Source organism: Primulina eburnea, chromosome 15 (genome assembly GCF_022965805.1).
Source record: "Primulina eburnea isolate SZY01 chromosome 15, ASM2296580v1, whole genome shotgun sequence".
In the NCBI taxonomy this organism is placed as follows: Eukaryota; Viridiplantae; Streptophyta; class Magnoliopsida; order Lamiales; family Gesneriaceae; genus Primulina; species Primulina eburnea.
This window is the reverse complement of record NC_133115.1, coordinates 229,210-248,251: the sequence shown is the minus strand read 5'-3', so window position 1 is coordinate 248,251 and position 19,042 is coordinate 229,210. Positions and strand designations below refer to the sequence as shown.

Sequence of the window (19,042 nt, the reverse complement as noted above, 5' to 3'; positions counted from 1 at the left end):
AACTGATTTCCCGTACTTTAGTTCATCAGTTTACACAAGCTTAATTTTTTTAACTAATCGATTTTCTTAACGAATGATTACTTCGAGTATTTTTCACTTGGTTTAAAACCAAACTCGATTTAATTCATCGGTGCTTACATTCTTAGAACATGAACTATTGCAGCTCATTGAGAATATTGTGTTTGAAGCAATTGATAGGTGCCCATCACACAACAGGTGCCCATCACACGATCCATCAAATTGGATATTGCGTGATCATTAAAGAAATACGATTTCTTGTTTTTAATAGAGGATGGTGAAACGTCAAAATAGTGGGAGGTGATTCATAAAACAAAAGTTCATATTTTATGTCTTATAAATATTTTAAATAACTATTGAAGTTTATTTTGTTTCTTTTTCAATATATTTACGATGTTGCTGTGAAATCTATTATTTGTCATTTTCGATCAAAACAAGCTAAGCGAACCTAACTACCACGATTTGCTAAGGAATCTAAAAATCATTATGAAATCTGAGATGATAGCATATGTACTCAAAAAGGCACATCCAAAAGAAGCAGCACCTGTCAATGCTCATGCTGAGGAATTGGCTAAGCTTGATAGATGGTGGCAAGCTAAGAGTTACATTCTTGCTTCTATGTCAAAGGAAATGAAGAGGCTGTTCGAGAATGCTGAAAATGTTGTGAGCATTTTCCTGTTCCTACAAGAGTTGTTTGGTGCACAGACTCGTCCCTTAAGGCATGCTGCCATCAAGGAACTCATGACTACAAGCTTGCGAGATGGAGCCTCGGTTCATGATCATGGAATGAGGATGATTGAGCTCATTGAAAAGTTGGCGGGATTAGACATAGTCTTGCCAAACAAGTTGTCCACAAGCATCCAATTCTTGTCAGTGCAAGCTTCATTTGATGGGTTTGTAGTAAACTTCAATATGAATAATATAGAGGCTAGTTTTAAAGAGCTAGTCAATATTCTTACCACATATGAATTCACCATGAAAAAGGAAAGCATGTTTTCTTAGTGGATTCATCTTCTGGGACAAAGAAAGGCCAACAAGAGAAGGGAAAGAAGCGTTTTACCCATTCCAAGAAAAACAAGCCCGAGAAAAATCAATCTCCAAATGAAACTAAGGGGCCCTCAAAGTTCGAGAAGTTAGAAGAAGTATGCTTCCACTACAAGAAACCTAGACATTGAAAGCACAACTACATGAAATATATAGCCCAAAAGTGTTTTGGCAAGGGTATATTCTATATTGAAGTAATTGTTTTTATTAACTATTTTTCTTGTGTATTGGATATCGGACGTGGATCTCATCTTTTCATTGACTTGCAGTTGATGACAAGAAATAAGAGGCTTAGGGGTGATGAAACATTTCTGAGGATGGGCAATGGAGCAAGAGTTGCTGCCAAGACCTTAGGAGAAATTTATATAATTTTGAACAATAATTTTAAGTTAATTTTTTTTATAAATGTTTAATATGCTTCAGACTTGTTAAAAACATTGTTTCCATTTCTATGTTCTATAATTTTGAACATTGACTAATAATTTATATTGATTTATATTTTCCAGACTTGTTAAAAATAATTATAAAAAAGTATTAAACACAATGACTGGATCGAGGTATAGAATACTTGGGTACAAAATTTGAAGACTGTTGGGATCGAAAATTTGTTTAGAGGGAGGGGGGTGAATAAAAACTTTTATAATTTTCTTGATTTTGGACTGTTCTTGACAGTTCTTATGTTGTTGAAAAGTATTCTTGAACTACTAGACTTGCTGGACCATTAAAACTGTAAGTTAGGAAACAGTTTAGCTTGACTAGTGATAGATTATACTTGACAGTTTGAGAATAAACGATTTTAAATGAACTTTTTAGGAATGTAAATGTGTAATGTAATGACACATAAATTTTATGAATTTTTGGAAATAAAACTCATACGTCACAACTTTTTCCACTTAGGAAAGTTTTCACCAAAAGATTTTGATTTTACAACGTCTTGTAATAACCCACTTGAGTTAGGACTTATCACTGCCTAAATGAAAATCTTAATGATCATTTTACAATTCTGGATATTTAAAAACACTTGGTTCACCAGACAACACAAAAAATACAACGGTCAGACTTGACAGTTTGAGTTGTTGGAGTAGCACAGATTAATACTTGATGATATTATATGATTCTGATAAGTGTGTGATTGAATGAGCAGATATAAATCAAAATATTATGTGTGCTCGAGATATTTGAAGTATACAGGCTTAAGAATAGTTGTGGTTGGTCGAGAGAGTTCTTCATACTTTAAATATGCATATTTAAAGTTGAAAAACTCCAAGTCGGATTTGGTTTTCAACGATCATCTGTACTGTTTTCTCGACAAAATATACATATTACTTTCATATCATTAAATGATCATTGATACTCTTTGTGCTTTTGCGACTTCAAATCTTTTGATTTCCATAAATCTGACACGCGATGTCCTAGTTAAGTAGTTTTTTGTCATTCAGGATTTAGTATAATACCATGTAATCTTTTTAAATGAGAAAACTGATTGAACGACTTGACTTTAATACTTTTTAGATTTATCTCTTTTCTAACTGGTGACAGTGCGACTTTATCTTCAACGGTTCGAATACTTTTGACTGTCGATCATTTTTTTATAGATGATAAATTTGCTCGTGTCTTGACTTTTTAGCCCGAAGACTTGATCTCCTTAGGCCATGTCTGAACGGCTTGATTGGGTCCAATGTTCTAAAACCTGAAATACATTTAAAATCAGCTGGACCTGAAAAAGCATGACGTTGTTATTTGTCAATCACCAAAACTTAAGGGCATTTTAAATATCTTAGTAATTTCTTCTTTTTTGATAATGACAAAACTAAGCTACAATTCTATACAAGAAGTTACGTAGAGAAAAAATTTACAAGGATTTGAGCAAGATAAATTTCATTAAGGAAATAAAATGTCATAGGTGCATAAAATTAAAAAAAAATTCCTATTACACATACAATTTTTTTTTATCTTCTACGACTTCATCAGTTGCTTCCACCACCTCTTCTTCTGTCATTCTTCTTCTTTCAACATTATGCCCACTTCACCAGGGGATATCGTTATCCTACTGAAACTCCTAACTATTCTCACAACTGAAACAATATGATAATTAAGACTCTTACTGTCAGTTACATATATTTTGACCAAAATTCACTTAGCACAATTTATCCTCAATGATATGATAACATATGAGCATGTTCTTCAAAGTATGATGGATCAGTTGGGCTCTGTAAGCTTAAATTAGAGAATAAGACTTAGATCGTTTTTAATGTTCGAGAAAAGTGAAATGTTCATGCATCTGATCTATTTATAAGCATACATCCAACGTTCATCTTTTGAATCAGATAGACGTTCGAGATATAGTAACTATTGTGTCACATCATCATCATTTATGACAAAAGGTATAATTTGATAGTACAAATGTAATATGATTTTTTAATGGATTAAAAAGTTGTTACGATACGAAGGATATTCATTCTGATATCGTCAGCTAGGCTCTAATTTCGTAAGAGAATGTTATTAAAATACTTCAGAGTCTGTCCGTCGAATTGCATGACTTATTCAATCTGAGATGTTATTAGGTAGTCCTTGTGAATCAGTTGGCTTAGTGAATCATTTGGCTTCTGACATTCAACCACACTTGAAAATCAGTTATGATTCAGTTTGTCTTGGAAAAATATTTACGCATGAATATTCTTTTTTCTTATTGAATTCAGTTCGGATAGACTCTTATAAATGTTCACATTAAATCAGTAACCTTTGTCAAATCATCAAAACTCAAATGATCCAAAAATGCATTTCCACGAGAATCTATACTTTTTTTTAATTTACTTATTGTGTATTTTATATATTACTTAACTATAATTATTAATTAATAAATGTATAAGTAATATTAAAGCATATCATTTGCATCTTATTTAATTTGATGAAGTTGATAACTAGAGGTTGAAATATACACATTATATATGTAAAAATTAACAATAAATCATAGACCTTGACATAGATGGAGTTAGAGGGGCACTCAATTTTTTTGCATATAAATTAAGTGAAGAGTAATAAGATGTTAAAATAAAGGTTTTGACTGCACAATTGTTACACAATATATCGAATCATATAGTACAAAAAGCTTTTGGAAAAAAAAAACCAGCAAACAATATAGTGAAAAAAACAGTGGAGAAAAGTTTAAAATGAACCAAACTGAGACCTGTATGAAATACAGTGTCTTTAAAACAGATTTGTCTCCTCTGGTATGTGCTTCGAGGATGTACTTGGACGTCTGTTTCCTAAGATACGACAAAACAACTAGCAGTAACCTAGCACGAGGCACCACTACGACGAACTGAAAGATACCTTAACTTTATCACGAGAGCAGAGGAACAACATCCGGATGAAGGAACAGCAGCCGAGACAACAAAGAAGAATGTTGAGTGAACGAGAATGCAGGAGAGTGTGTTAGGTACTTCTGAAAGACTTGATGCTGCCTCTATATATAGGTACTTGAGTGCCATATGGACAGTCACTGCTGGCCATCCGAAAAGCCAAAGGTCAGTCCAGCTAGAGCACTAAAGGTCAGTCCAGCTGGAGCACCAACAGGCAGGCCATATGGAGAATCAGGCAGATGGAAGGTCATCCATAATAAAATTTTTAAAAATAAAAATAGTAAAAGTCAGGTGAACCTTGGTTGGAAATTTTGCGTTGATCGGTCCAACAATCGACGCACCTAGGTCGCGCTCGTATGCTTGCACACAAGTCAATCCTTTTTCCATTGCAAATTGGGCCCGAGATTTGCACCCTCACTGCGCCGACGTGCACGAGAGAGCCTCTTGACCAATATTTCTTACACTTTCACAAAGATTAACTCAATATAAACTCATCAATGCTATGATTAATTTCCTGTGTGGGACATTTCTCACTTACCATCTACTTATCTATGCCTTGCTTTTCCAATTTCCCATTCAAAAAGAACAAGCCTAAGTCCAACAACAATTTTGCCACCTCAAGTTTTTAAATTTATAAATTCCTTCAATCTTATCTAAAAACATGAGCAAAATTTTGATTATTATTCAAAAATTTATGATGTATCAACTTTAAACAAAAAATCACATCATATTAATTATATTAAAAAAATTAACAATATTTCGACAATTTCAAAAATAAAAACAATTACTTATAAAGTATTATTTATAGTTTTTGAATTTGATATTTAACACTATAATTTTTTTTTTAATATATCAATCTACTAGAATTGTAACCACTATTCTAAAAAACTAGAAACACAGTAAATTAGTATGCCATCAATATAATAATTAGATTTATTTAAATATTTCGCTTTCATTATAACAACAGAGGGTTGATTTTTAGTTCTTAATATTTCAAATATAAGATTGTGGAACAAAATAGAAGATTAATTTTTCGATTGTTATTCGTTAATGCACAATGATACAAGAGTAAATTGCCTAGCTCATGTTTTTAGATAAAAACATCCATCTTCTGTTTTGTCCCCCTAAAGTGAAAATCCTAGCTCCGTCCTTGCATCTAGAGATTTGAAGCGATGATTATTTTTGGAGTAAATTGGAGATAAATTCTTAAATCAAAACATAAATTTATCCTAACTTCTTACACCTAATAATTTTTGTTTAAACTTCCTAAATACTTTTATATGTGTTGATTGTAATGATTAATTTTACTGAGCCGTAAAAGTATTAGAACCTAGGTAAAATTATTTCAAAAATAAAAATTTATTATTACTTTGTAAGTAATGTTTGAGGAGGAGAATTTTCTCAAAATAACATGGATCCGAACCCAGGTTCGAGATTAATTATTTGAAGGATTTATTCCAAAACTTTGAAATATTTGAAACATGAATATCTAACCAAAGTTAGATATCAGGAACAAAGTGTAACTTATTAGAGTTCTAAGGTAAAATTATGATTTAAAATAATAGATTCCTAGAAATAGTACCGGATTCATCTAAACTTTCTATAGATATTAGAGAAATTCAAAAGACAGTACAAAATTATGACAATATGTTGTATTATGTACCAAAAAATGTGGAGAAATCCTTGAAAACCAAGAAGAAATTCTTGGAACATTAAAGGAGATACAAACAAGAATTCAAACTCTAGAACAACAATCAAATTCTAGTCAAAGGACTTCAGAAGGAAGGTTATGACCATGCTTTGGTATTGAACTCTTATTACACCAGAGATAGAAGTTAAAGTAATGCCAAAACCTTTAACCGAAGAAGAAAAATGATCAATCTAATTAAACAGTCTCAGAAAATAATTAATCTGATGAAAACTTTGGAGATGATTGATCTCGAGGATCTCCAAGACCTTACAGAATCTTTTGCAAATCTTAATGTTGTAGATCTGAAGATGAACACAATTGAGGGTAAACCACCCACCATAACCTGTTCATCTTCTCAGGAACCACTAGGAGAAAGTGTGGGATATCATAATGCAAATATGAGAGAACCCTAAGCAGATTTTCATACTGGTGGAGAATCACACCTAGCTGGAACAAGGTCAAAGAGAAGTCAAATTCTCATGCACCAAACACCATAAAGAAAATTTGTTTTAGAACCTATACATCCTTATGTGGTTATGTTTAACCTTGATGTATTGGACTTCAAAAACAGAGAAGATCTCATAGATGACTGGACATCAGCTAAGAGAATTGCAATAAGAACACTAGATCTCAATAGAGAAAGATTCATTAAGCTTTTAGAAATGAGTCTTATGAGATCAGTTAAAATTGCTTGGGACATGAGTTCCGTGGAAACCAAAGAATCAGTCATAGCCGGAGAATCTCTCAGTGAGATAGTCGGAAGAATTGCCACCCTATTTGCCACCCTATTTAAAACACAATTTATAAGGATAGACTATTTTAACATTCAAGATACAAAGAAGAAAAAGAAATACACTCAAGCTATGTATAGTCTTGAAATACATGGCATATGTTTAGTAGATGAATGTATTAAGTTATTCTCTAAATATAGATAGAATTCGGGGGTCGAAGAAAATATAGTAATGTAACTTTTCTTTGTCAAAATGCCAAGTCCCTAGAGATAAATGCTAATAAGAGAATATGTCCCTGGAAATCCAGATATATTCACACAAAGAGCCTCATTTCTCAAAAGAAATTGGCAGAATAATGTCATATGACAGTATTACAAAAGAAATACAAATGATTAAGAAGTATTAACAAACGTACTCCTTTGTGTTGTAAAGAAAATGATCTTTCAACAAATATTGGAAGTAAACCACAAAAGCAGAAGATGAAGAGTTTTAAATTTCATCCTTATGCCAGAAGTGGAAGAAGTGAAAGAAGTTTTTGGAAATTAAGAACAGTATGGTCTAGGCAAAAGGACAAATCTTAAAAATCTGGGCAAAGATGTGGACCATCAAGAAGTAAGACATCATCCCAAGCATTGAGTACATCTCGAAGCATAGGGAGAACATCTACAAAGAAAACTTTCAGAAGAAATCACACCCGAGCTAATGAAAGTTTTAAAGATTGTAATTGCTGGAAATGTGGAGCAAGATGTCATATTTCAAATAATTGTCTAGAAAATGAAAAAGAGGAATAAAATGCTTTGATCTGACCTCGGATATTGAAAAAACAGTTTATTATCAAGATCTTATTCAAGTATACCAGTTTGAGGATATTGACTCGGACGAAAGTATATATGAAGAATAAGTCTTGAGTAAGGAAAAATCTGATAGAACAGAATCAGAGTTTGAATGTAGACGATGTGTTTCGGCAAGAAACACATGAATACTTGTATGGTTTTTTTAGTCAGACAACAATACCTCATAACAAGGTCCAAAAGATCTTGAGAGAAAATCCTAGCCTACATAAATATCAAGGATTCTCTGCAGGACATGTTGAAAAGTTCTTAGGAAATATTGACCTAAGAAAGAAAAAGCATCATCTAATCTATAAAATTTTCAGTAAGGAAATGACAATTTCAATAGAACTTACGGGAAATAGAATGGAGATGCAGTTAATTCTTTCTAAAGAAATTAAGGAGGAATTACAAAACCTAAAATTAGAAGTAGCACGAGCGATGTCCTGGATTCATATCGGAGCAATCCAGATTATGATAAAAGCTACTTTCAAATAATGAATAGATTCACCTATTGATATTGCTATATGAGATAAAAGAATAGATAACCCTCAAGATTCAATACTGGGAAATATTTCAGGAAACATCTATGTGGGAAAATTGTAGGATTAATTTATCCAAGAAATTCCTACACTCTGGCAGATCGAGATTTCAGCTGAGCTTTGAAGTTGCATCAAAACTTCAAAGGAAAAAGGCTGAAAAAAGAAGTTAATAGACCATATTATATTACCTATCAAATTTCATATGCTCTATCTAATACACATTATTCAAAATTGTTTATTAGATATGAGTTTATTGAAATACCTGAGATATTTGGAAAAGTTGCTCAGACAATTTATCTAGAAAGAGTTGAGTTCCAGGAAACAGATATGCAGATCCAAGACAAATCTATTCTACAAAGAAATCAAAGTCTTAAACTGGAACAAAAAAGACTATCTTTTCAAGGAGATAGAATTACGAGCTACAGGTGAGAAAAAACATATCCAAGAAACCCAACAGACACTAAAAAGCTTTCCGACAATAGGAAAACTTAGATGTCCAGAAAGTTAGAAAGAATTTGAAATAGTATTTGATATTACAAAACAAAGGAATCAATTTTCTTGTAATACCATACACTTTTTAGAAAAACCTATGATAGGAACTTACCAAGGAATGATTTATATCGAAGAGTTGGAAGTTCATACTAAAGGATTCTCAGGAAAAGAACCAGATCAATTGGTTCTTGGGCTAGAGTTTCTCGATGAGCATAAACCTTGAAAACATCTAGAAAATGGAATGAAGTTCATGGCATAAGATAAAATCTGGAAACTCCAACAATATACATCCATGTAGCGATGTTATATGCACAATATAAGACATAATATTTTGCTGCATATATTGATTCAAGAGTAGGAATCTGTACAACAAAAAGAGGAGTTTTTCCAAAAGAATTGGAAGAAGAAATACCTCATATTGCTGGACGAGATTTCTCTAAATGGATCTTAATCTTATGTAAAAGGATTAAGACTGACAGAAATATTAATAGAAGGTGATGAACCACTCAACCACTTATTAAAGAAAAGCCACCAATTAATGGTTGAAAAGACCACTACTCACAAGATGCTGCCGACCACAACTGACAAAAGAATTCACAAGTTTTGAAGTCCAAATTTCAAATCCACCAAGACTTCTATAAATAAGAAGGTAGAAGGAAGATGAATACATTATTCAATCTCTTCATTTTCTTTCAAACAAATTGTAATATTTTCTCTTACTAGTTTATGTGTGTTGTAACTCCGGCTACTATAGGTAGCTAAGCAATTTCCTCATCCTCTACTGGAGGTTACTATGTAATAATACTTTGTATGTTTGAATAAAAAGACAAAGTTTTATCGCCCCTCTCATGTATTATTTTCAAATTGAACTACTTTACTATATATCCTGAGGTAGGAAACGAAATAAAGTTGTGCTAGGTGTTGTTGAAGGAATATATGTCAAGAACCATATGTTACGACTGCATGGTTAGACTGTGAAGAGCAATATGTAAAATCCGTAGGATACAACCCGACGACACTCCAGTCAAAGAGATAAACTGTTCAATTTATTATACAGAAGCATGATGGGTCATTTATATATATATATATATATATATATATATATATATATATATATATATAACCGATCATCTAAACATGCTATATAAGCTTGAAACATTGCGTAGCTGCATTCCTTTAGGCTATATACCTTTAAGAATAGACTCGATAGGTAAAACAATGAACATACCATAATTATGACGATTGATGATATTTTTGAAAATTTTAAGAAATTGGGGAGCTAAAACAAAGATTTGAAGGGATGGTGAGTGAGGAAAAAGTTAAATTTGGAAATAGAGATTTATTGCAAGTTTTCCCTTATTTTTATTGATATGAGAAAATGAAAATAGATATCGTAGTTTAATATTTTAATTGGGATAAAAAATTGACTATATAGAGGAAAATTTATTTTATTTTGTAATATATGAACAAATACGAGGAATATTTATGGAATTTTAGAAAAAGCTTCACCAGTTGTTCTAGTTATCATGGGGCGCGGATGCTTCGGATAACCTTTGTCAGCTTAAAGAATAATCTGCAATTCTTTTTTTTTTTTTTTGAAAAGTAATTCTTTCAAAGTTTGTATTGATGGTTGTGGTCTAAAGTTCATATGCGTATCATTACTTACCTTTTTTTTTAAATCAATCGAACAAGATACAAAGTACTCGTTATGCTTTCAATTCGCCGATCCATCGTCTCACATTCTAAATGACATCTTTTATTAACAAAAAGTTTTGCATCTATTTTTTATGTTACATGGTGGCGGGTTTACTAGGTACCAAATTTCAAACATAACCAAAACCCTCAAGAGTTCGGTGAATCAGCCCATTCACGATCACACTTCTTAGCATCATTTTCAATGTTTTCAAGAATCAATGCATGTTTTCAATCAAGAATCGCATATAGCTCAAGAATACATTTTTTCCCGTGTAGTTATCACCTTGATCTGCATACCCAATCCAAGTTCCACGAATTCTAATTTGGCCCGTTTCCTGTAAACTTGGTGTCCTAACTGTCTATATGAACCCAAAATAAAAAATAAAAAATTATCGTCTATAACCCTGTCCAGTTCATGAACTTCTTGATCTCATCGTACAAAACTAGAACAGCAGCAGCACCAGTACTCCTAAAAATATTTGATAGAGCCCCACGATAAAAAGAGGCAAAACCCTCCTGCTTGTAAATCTTCCTCCAGCAATCCAACGTACTCCTGTACATTGGTTGTCCTACACCAGATTGCATCATCATTCTTCTCCTAACTGTGTCGAGTGGATATGACAACATCCCAGCTGACGTTGTCACAGCTTGAGCAGCTACCCATCTTTTCCATAATGCTATATCTGACTTCGAATCTCTTGACATGACGTCTTTAATAGTATCAAAACCACCAAAGTATAGGCCTCGATGAACAACCATTCCTTGCAAAGAGGCTGAAAGCCCCCTGTAAATTCCAGGAATTCCATCTCTTTCATGAATGGTCCTCAGGAAGTGACAAACGCCTCTAAATTGGCGAGTTTCAGTTCGTCCAAGATCAGCAGCCAGGCGTGTGTGAGCAATATCAAGTGGATATACAATGATCAAAGTCGTGCAACCAGCTGCAGAGCCAGCTATAAAATTGGCAGATGGGCCAGATAGTAAATCACCTTGTTGTGAGTTGCTGCGCAATATGTTCTTATACAGATCCTGTCAAATTATAAACGTTGGTCAATGCTTTCTACATAAGATAAAACTTGACGTCAAAAGTTTAAACCACTATCCTTATCATCACATAATTTCATTCAGATACTGGTAAACTTCAGGCAACGAAAAGATCATCGAGAATGTTCAGGGACAAAATACAGTTGGTGGTCACACACACCATAACTCACTTATCAAGTAAAGGAGTATCATACTCCACAGCCATAGATGCAACATTGAACATACACAAAAAAACTCCTGGTCAGCACAGCACACATTGCATATACGGGTTTGTCTCAACTTCTTCATCATGTCCCACTCCTGCATCCAGGCTTAACCAACTAACATAATTTTGAAAAACTGAATTAAAGACTGTTTTATGATCTTATTGAAACAAATTAACCAGGTCCAGTGTTTAAACCTCAGAGACTTTCCCATTGAGACTCCAAGCCACATAAAGTGAAAATCTTAAAAATATCATGCATCCTGTCAGAATAATTATCCATCTCAGGAAGTTCGTGCGTCTATTGACTCTATTGATAACCCCAACTTCGTATCTACACTTTACAAGTCAGTACAGTGACCACAGTCAATAATAACAGGCAAACAGTCTCCATCTTTGACAGTTGGGTGGTTCTTTTTACTACTTCCGCTTCAGCCACTAAATATTTTATAGTGCTTATATTTTTCTTCAATGGAGGACATATTCTTCTGGAAATACTAGCTATTCAACGGCTTGAAGATAAAAACCATAATGCAAGTATACTAATTAACTATATATGTATTGCAGTATTGGTCAGTTCTCGAGTAACCAGGACTACCTGCTTCTTTACAAAAATATTTACCAAATTTTCTTAAACAAATTACTGTGGATAAGCCAGCATCATCATGATGAGCATTTTAATGCTGAGAGCGTGTGTTCCAACAACTGGTTCAAATAAGGTTTTAGAGGAACCAATGACAATATGAGCCAATATAGCACAACCATAGAATGGGTTTGGATGATCAGGGTAAAAGTAGAAAACCAATATATAAGTGATAAGTTTAGTTAAATTGAGTATGCAAGTAATCAACCGTGATTAAGTCGCGCCAACTTAAAAGTGTAACGCTTTACACCACCAGTCAGACCAAGGCAGAGAACTACTTCACAAGTAAGTTGACACAAATGACCTAACTGACAGTTTTATCTATTAAGAAACTTCAAGTGTTTATCTCGTTGTCCACTTGTAAGCCACTGAGAACTCGCTACCCTCACAACTTTTCAATCATCTTGCTTCCCCAGCAATCCAAGAAAAACCCTTGAGTGTGTAACCCAAGGCACATCCTTTCCAGTCAACAATTGTGTTAACAGTAAATTAAAAGCTTTTCCACAATTTGTCGTTTTTAATTGGTTTGAGTCGCACTAAATAGTAAATCTTCAGAGTAGATGATGAAACGATTAATGTTCTACGAATTATACACCGACTCTAATGCGGTCCAAAAACATTAAAGTTAGAACAAAGTACCAGCTGTGTGATTCACTGGAGCTAGATATCAGTCCCTTGTCAAATATAAGTCGAGATCATAATCATGATAATATGCGAGCGTCTAATGGTGCCTAAAATAAAATGATTAAAGCCCTCCAATTGTTGCTAGCTACTGATTGCGGTGATTCTCTTAGCACAATCTGTTTTTAAAGTCATCTAGAGATAAATTGGCACTAAAATATTCAAGTGTGAAAAATTTTGTATATAACCTGGCAGGGTAGTCAAGACAGAACTGGGCTCAATTTTATTGTAATAGAAGAATATTAGTTACCATGCATTTCTACCCATAAAAAATATCCACCCTTGAACAATCTTGAATTGACTATAGCAAGAGTTTCAATACCTCTAGTGACTATATGATTCCAGAAAATTCCTTTTTATATTCACCTGCGTACTTCATCAAACTAAAAAACCACCAAAGATCATATCAATTTTACGCAGAGTAAGAAAACAACAAGACAACATTCATGGTCACGAGCTCAGGCGTTGGAAACAAAAGGAGAAACCAAAAAAATGTAAATTCAATTTCCAAATTAAACTATTCACAAATCCAATTAAAAAATGAAGTGCCAGATCAGCAAAATACAGTTTCTAAGATAAACAAAAACTTGAGATCTCACGTGATCACAGTTTCTTGGAAGGAAAAAAAGCTAACCAGAACATATCACACTTTTTCCAGATCATACATGAAAGTCCAATCATACCGAGAGAGAAAATTTGGTGTATTACCTTTAGCGAGAAATTGAGGGCAACAGAGGGGTAATATCTTAAAACGCTGCTGCCATTGCCTCTCCACAAAGACACAACACCTTCCTCCTTAACCGTACGGGCAAAGCAGTCCAGCATCCCCTTAAACCTCCGGTGGGGCCCACCTGCCAATATCGCCATATTGCTCTCCTGTGTCTGCAGCAGCAACTTTGCTCGCTCAATGGGAGCCACAATGGTGTGCACCACACCTCCCAGCATCGCCCCCGCCGTCAGATCCCTGTGGAAGCTACTCACCCAATTTCTTGAAATATCGCCGCCATTGTTGTCTTCTCCTGGATCACTTTCCTTCACCGTCGCCACCATTCTTGAAACAAAAGCAAATTTGCCGTTGCGAAAACTAGCACCCGATAACCTAACTAGGAACTGAATTTTCTCGATTTGTTGATTTGGAGATTGGAAAGGGCATCAGTCTAGCTCATACTTTTCGTTCCTGTTTCCTTTTCGTTCAAAATTGAAGATTATATAATTAATCAAATTCAAAACGAAATTCTTCGATTTTTGCAGAAAATGGAAATGATATGGAGTATGGGCCTCTCTTCTTTAATGGGCTTCCTTAATTATTGGGAAAAATATGTTGTAAAAGTGTGTGAGCAATGATTTAAGAGTAAAAAAAATGTATTTTTCTTTCTGATCTTAATTTTAATTATTTCTTATCAAACATGCATGCTTTATTGGCCTACATACAATTTGTCTTTGTTGTTTACTTATTATATACATACAAGTTTTGAAATGAAGCATGAGCATTAATGCATGCTTTCTACAATAATTTCTTTATTGAATATTTGGATCAAATAGGAGAACTCATTTTCAGACTTCAATTTTTATAACAATTTGACGGGCCGGGATTTTTTAACTGAAAAAGCCTTACCAATTGACATGGGATTATATCAACAGATTAATAACTGAGCCAAGAGAAGAATCATTGATGCGGACCAAATTCAAGAGCAGCCCACAATAGAGCACAATTCTGATACCGACCTACTCATGGTGGCCATTCAAAAGTTCGATAACATCAAGATGAGGGCCAGAGAAACAAGGAAAGAGTTTGATTAAAGGTTCGGTATCATAGTGATTGAGCTGGCAGATCTTGGGAAGGATTACAAAAATATAGAGGTTGTACTTAAATTAATGGGAGCTCTCCCAAGAGAATGAGACGTGAAGACCATATTCATTGGATAGTCTAAAGATTTTAACAAGCTCGAACTACATGATCTTGATATGATCATAATAGTTAGTATTTTTATTTTCATATTTCTCATTATTCCAACCTCCGATATGTTTAATTGATACATTTTTGTGTAATTTTATTGTAGGAGGAACTTTTACGATCTTGGAGCAAATTTGAGCTAAAAAGGTGATGCTTATCACATTTGAAGTTTCCAAGATAGAGTTGAAAGTGAATGACAAAACCAAAAGAAGTCCTGGAATAAGGCGTGGCCACGTCTTATGACGATACTTCAACTGCCAAAAAAATTGCAAGGAGGAAAATCTAGATAAAATATTATTTATTATTTTATATTTTAAGAATTAATCAGGGTTAATTTAAATTTAGTGGGCTTCTTAGCTTAATCCTTGACCCAACTCACTATTCACAAAAAGAAGGAGGCGGCTGATTTTTTTGTACACAAGATATTCAACTCACAATTCCTTCCACTCTTAACTCACGCACAAGAAAAGAAAAAAGAAGCGCAAGAATTTCTCAACCTCTTCTCCACACCTTTAGGCTAAGTTTTTTATTTATTATTATTCAAGGGATATTTTTACTATTTCGATTTATCACTGTGAGGCTTTTTGCACTTTAATTTAGTATTTGTGTTTGTTCAAGTATTTGTTGATTTATATTTAATTCCATAAAAGTTGTATCTCGGTTAATCTGACAATTTAATTCGATATATAATTTTCTACTGTTATCCATTAATTCAGTGATCTGTAATTTTCATGAATGATTGGAACATGAGTAGCGATAGATTAGGTGTGTTGTGCTATCATAATATATTTAATCTAAATAAATCAACGAAACTCGATCTATCAATTGCAGCTATCTCGATTGTTAGATTTTAGGATTAACTGTTTTCACAAAACGAAAATGCTATTTTAATTAATATGGAACGCTATCGTGCCCAGTTAATTATTGATAAGTTTTGACTGGATGCTGGGTTTGGTCAATTAAATTAGGAAAACACAAGGATTTTAGCGGGTATCCCTATAATTCTAAGGTTAATTGCTTGTATCTGCATGAATAAATATATGTTAGCCGATGAACAGTGATACAATTGAATAATAGAAATCCCTTGAATCGAGCTTGATAATATTAATTTACATTTAATTAGTTATTCATCTTGATTTGTTATTTCTTCTTGTATAGTAATTTAGTTTAGCCTTTTATTAAATTAATATTCCAAAATCCCCCCTTTATTTACATTTTGCTCGAAAGAAATAAATCTTTCGTTCTGATAAACATAAAATTGTACATTAATTAAATGTTTTATAATATAAATATATAGTTTTTGTTTTATTAAATGTTTAAATATTATATTTTTTATAATAAATTTTATAAAATATAAGTTGTTGTGTAATTACAAGTTTTTACTATTTTTTACAGGTTCGATAAAACAAGAATAAACTTGGCGTTGCAAATGAGATTAAGATGATTCTTGGACCTGTAGAAAGTTGATGTTAATATCTACAATATTGGTGGCAAGCATGAGATAAAAATCCTCTCACAATTGAGATCAAATTAAGAAACAAATAAAGTTACCAAAGGAGTGGCAGTTTTACCATGCTCTAGTATTTTGACCATATCTCTCGAATTACTTGGTCAAATGATCTGAAAAAAATACCACAACTAGACAACTCAATTATCCACATGTCTCTTTTTAAGTGAAGAAGCAAATTCGGAGTAGAAGATTTTCAAAAGTGATGTGTAATATAATATAATATCTTGGAACACCAATGAAGACTTATGTGTGAAAAATAATATTTTATTTGTGGTTGTCTCCCCAAATTTGGCTATAAATAGGGGTGCATTGTAATGTATTGAGATATCCCTCATTCTATGAACAAACTTTTGAGTTCATAATATTTATCTCTATATTTTTTCTTTATTTCTTCATTTAAATACAATTAGCATGTTAATTTCATATTCAAAGTTTTACACTTTGATTAATGAATAGCTAACTTCCTAAAGCTGAGATGATAAGGTGAAACTCTTGGCATGATAATAAGGTTATTAAAAGGTAAGAATCTATGTTTTATATTATTTAATCATTATTTATTGTTTATGCTATATTTATTTCTTTAAGCATTTTTATACCCTACTTATAAGTGGGAGTTTTGATTTATTGTTGCTATATGTTACACTAAATTCTTGGAACCATTTAAATGTTAGTTTGGTATTACCAACCATTTAAAGTGGATACCTTGATTTATTATATATAGATATATTATAATATTAAATTCTTGGAACAATTTAAATGTTAGTTTGGTTTTACCAATCATTTAATTTGGATTCCTTGATTTATTATATATGAATATATCATAGTATTAATTTATTGGTACCATTTAAATGTTTGTTTGGTTTTACCAACCATTTAAAGTGGGAACCTTGATTTAGTGTTTACAAATATATATAGCACAATAAATACTTGACCACATTTATAAGTTTTGGTATATATTATATACTTATGAGATAATAATACATAATATAATATAAATATGATTATTTAATATATTAGAACCATTTTAATAAGTGGATTTCAATATTGTTCGTTAATGTTAACTTTATTAAAATACCAAGAGTTGATCCTTTAATCTCAACTACTTAAATTAAAATTTGAACAATTAAAATTTACTCATTAAAGATTCAAAAAATTAAAATTAAAAAGAAACAAAAACAAAACAAAAAAAATATTGTAGTGGACTTGTAATTACATTAGCTTCTCTGTGGATACGATATCGGACTCACCGATTATACTACTTGTGGACAACCTGCTCTTGGGAGTGCAACAATCAAAGTGACAACAAGTTTTTGGCGCCGTTTCCGGGGAAGTATAATTTAATTTCAAGTCTATTTAATTTTGTTTATATTTTATTTTTCTTTATTTGAATTTTTATTGCTTTTGTGTGTTTTTATTCTTTTTCTTTTGCATTTGCATGAGCATTTGGTCACGTACACTTAGTGGTCGACTCATTCGAAATAACCCTTTATTTTTACAAAACATGGCGGAAAAACCTATCCAAGAAAATGTAGATGAAATTCAATATCAACATGATCATTATAGACGAAGAACACTTAGAGATCAAATGAATCCTACACGTACTAGTGCACCTTCATGTCTAGTTTTTCCCCCTGATGCATCTCATTTCAATTTTAAGCCTGGTAATATCCAACTTTTACCCAATTTTCATGGCTTAGATTCTGAAAATCCATACATGCATTTACGAGAGTTTGAAGAAGTGTGCAACACATATAATGATATAAATTGTAGCATGAACATCATTCGACTTAAGCTTTTTCCTTTTTCTTTAAAAGATAAAGCTAAAACTTGGCTACAAAATCTTAGATCGGGATCTATTCGAACTTGGGATGAATTGCAACAACAATTTTTGAAAAAGTTTTTTCCATCTCATAGAACAAATTCTTTCAAAAGGCAAATCATCAATTTCTCTCAAAAACAAGGGGAAACTTTTTATCAGTGTTGGGATAGATACAAAGAATTGCTTAATCTTTGTCCACATCATGGTTTTGAAATTTGGAGAGTTGTTTATCAATTTTATGAAGGCTTAACACCTAAAGATAGGCAAATGGTTGAACTTATGTGTAATGGAACATTTGAAGATAAAGATCCAAATGAGGCAATTGAGTATCTCGATTCATTAGCTGAAAATGCTCAAAATTGGGACACTATAGGTACAATCGAACCATCAAACAAGATTCAATCTCCTACATCTGGTGGAGGTATGTACACTCTCAAAGATGAACATGATCTTCAAGCTAGATTTACCTCTTTGGTAAGAAAAGTTGAGGCACTTGAATTGAAAAAGAATGGTCAATTAAAATCTGTTCAAGAAATTGTGTGTCACATCTGTGATACAAGTGATCATTTTACAAAAGATTGTCTCACTTTGCCCTCTTTTAAAGAATGTCTCCACGAACAAGCCAATGTTTTGAACAATTTCAAAAGGCCAAATTTTGAACCATTTTCTCAAAATTACAATCCAGGTTGACGAAATCATCCAAATTGTAGTTGGAGGAATGATAATGCCGCACAAATTTCACAACCAAATTTCCAAAATCAACAAAATTTTCAAAATTATGCACCTTA

At 32.6% G+C, this 19,042-nt stretch overlaps 2 protein-coding genes and 1 non-coding gene across 3 annotated transcripts; 1 reads left to right on the top strand and 2 right to left on the bottom strand.

Annotated features, from left to right (window-relative positions):
• The first annotated feature begins 516 nt into the window (after positions 1-516).
• Positions 517-1,020, top strand: LOC140814264 (uncharacterized). Its single transcript, XM_073173198.1, has one exon. It carries the CDS (start codon positions 517-519, stop codon positions 1,018-1,020), a length of 504 nt encoding a protein of 167 aa, XP_073029299.1.
• A 9,540-nt stretch (positions 1,021-10,560) lies between these two features.
• LOC140815022 (probable ADP,ATP carrier protein At5g56450) lies at positions 10,561-14,212 on the bottom strand. The gene is made up of 2 exons (XM_073174121.1): positions 13,680-14,212; positions 10,561-11,430 (listed from the first exon to the last, which is right to left on the bottom strand). The coding sequence occupies exons 1-2, from the start codon at positions 14,019-14,021 to the stop codon at positions 10,801-10,803; spliced, it is 972 nt and encodes a 323-aa protein (XP_073030222.1). The 5' UTR covers positions 14,022-14,212; the 3' UTR covers positions 10,561-10,800.
• A 4,142-nt stretch (positions 14,213-18,354) lies between these two features.
• On the bottom strand, positions 18,355-18,463 carry LOC140815799 (small nucleolar RNA R71). Its single transcript, XR_012114444.1, has one exon. It is a non-coding gene; the product is annotated as a small nucleolar RNA R71 (small nucleolar RNA).
• Between the last annotated feature and the right edge of the window lie 579 nt (positions 18,464-19,042).

Excerpts from the sequence above, each read along its gene's own strand:
- LOC140814264 (XM_073173198.1), top strand. The coding sequence starts at position 517 with ATGATAGCATATGTACTCAAAAAGGCACATCCAAAAGAAGCAGCACCT.
- LOC140815022 (XM_073174121.1), bottom strand. The coding sequence starts at position 14,021 with ATGGTGGCGACGGTGAAGGAAAGTGATCCAGGAGAAGACAACAATGGC. Across the intron at positions 11,431-13,679 it reads CCCTCAATTTCTCGCTAAAG|GATCTGTATAAGAACATATT; the intron begins GTAATACACCAA and ends ATAATTTGACAG.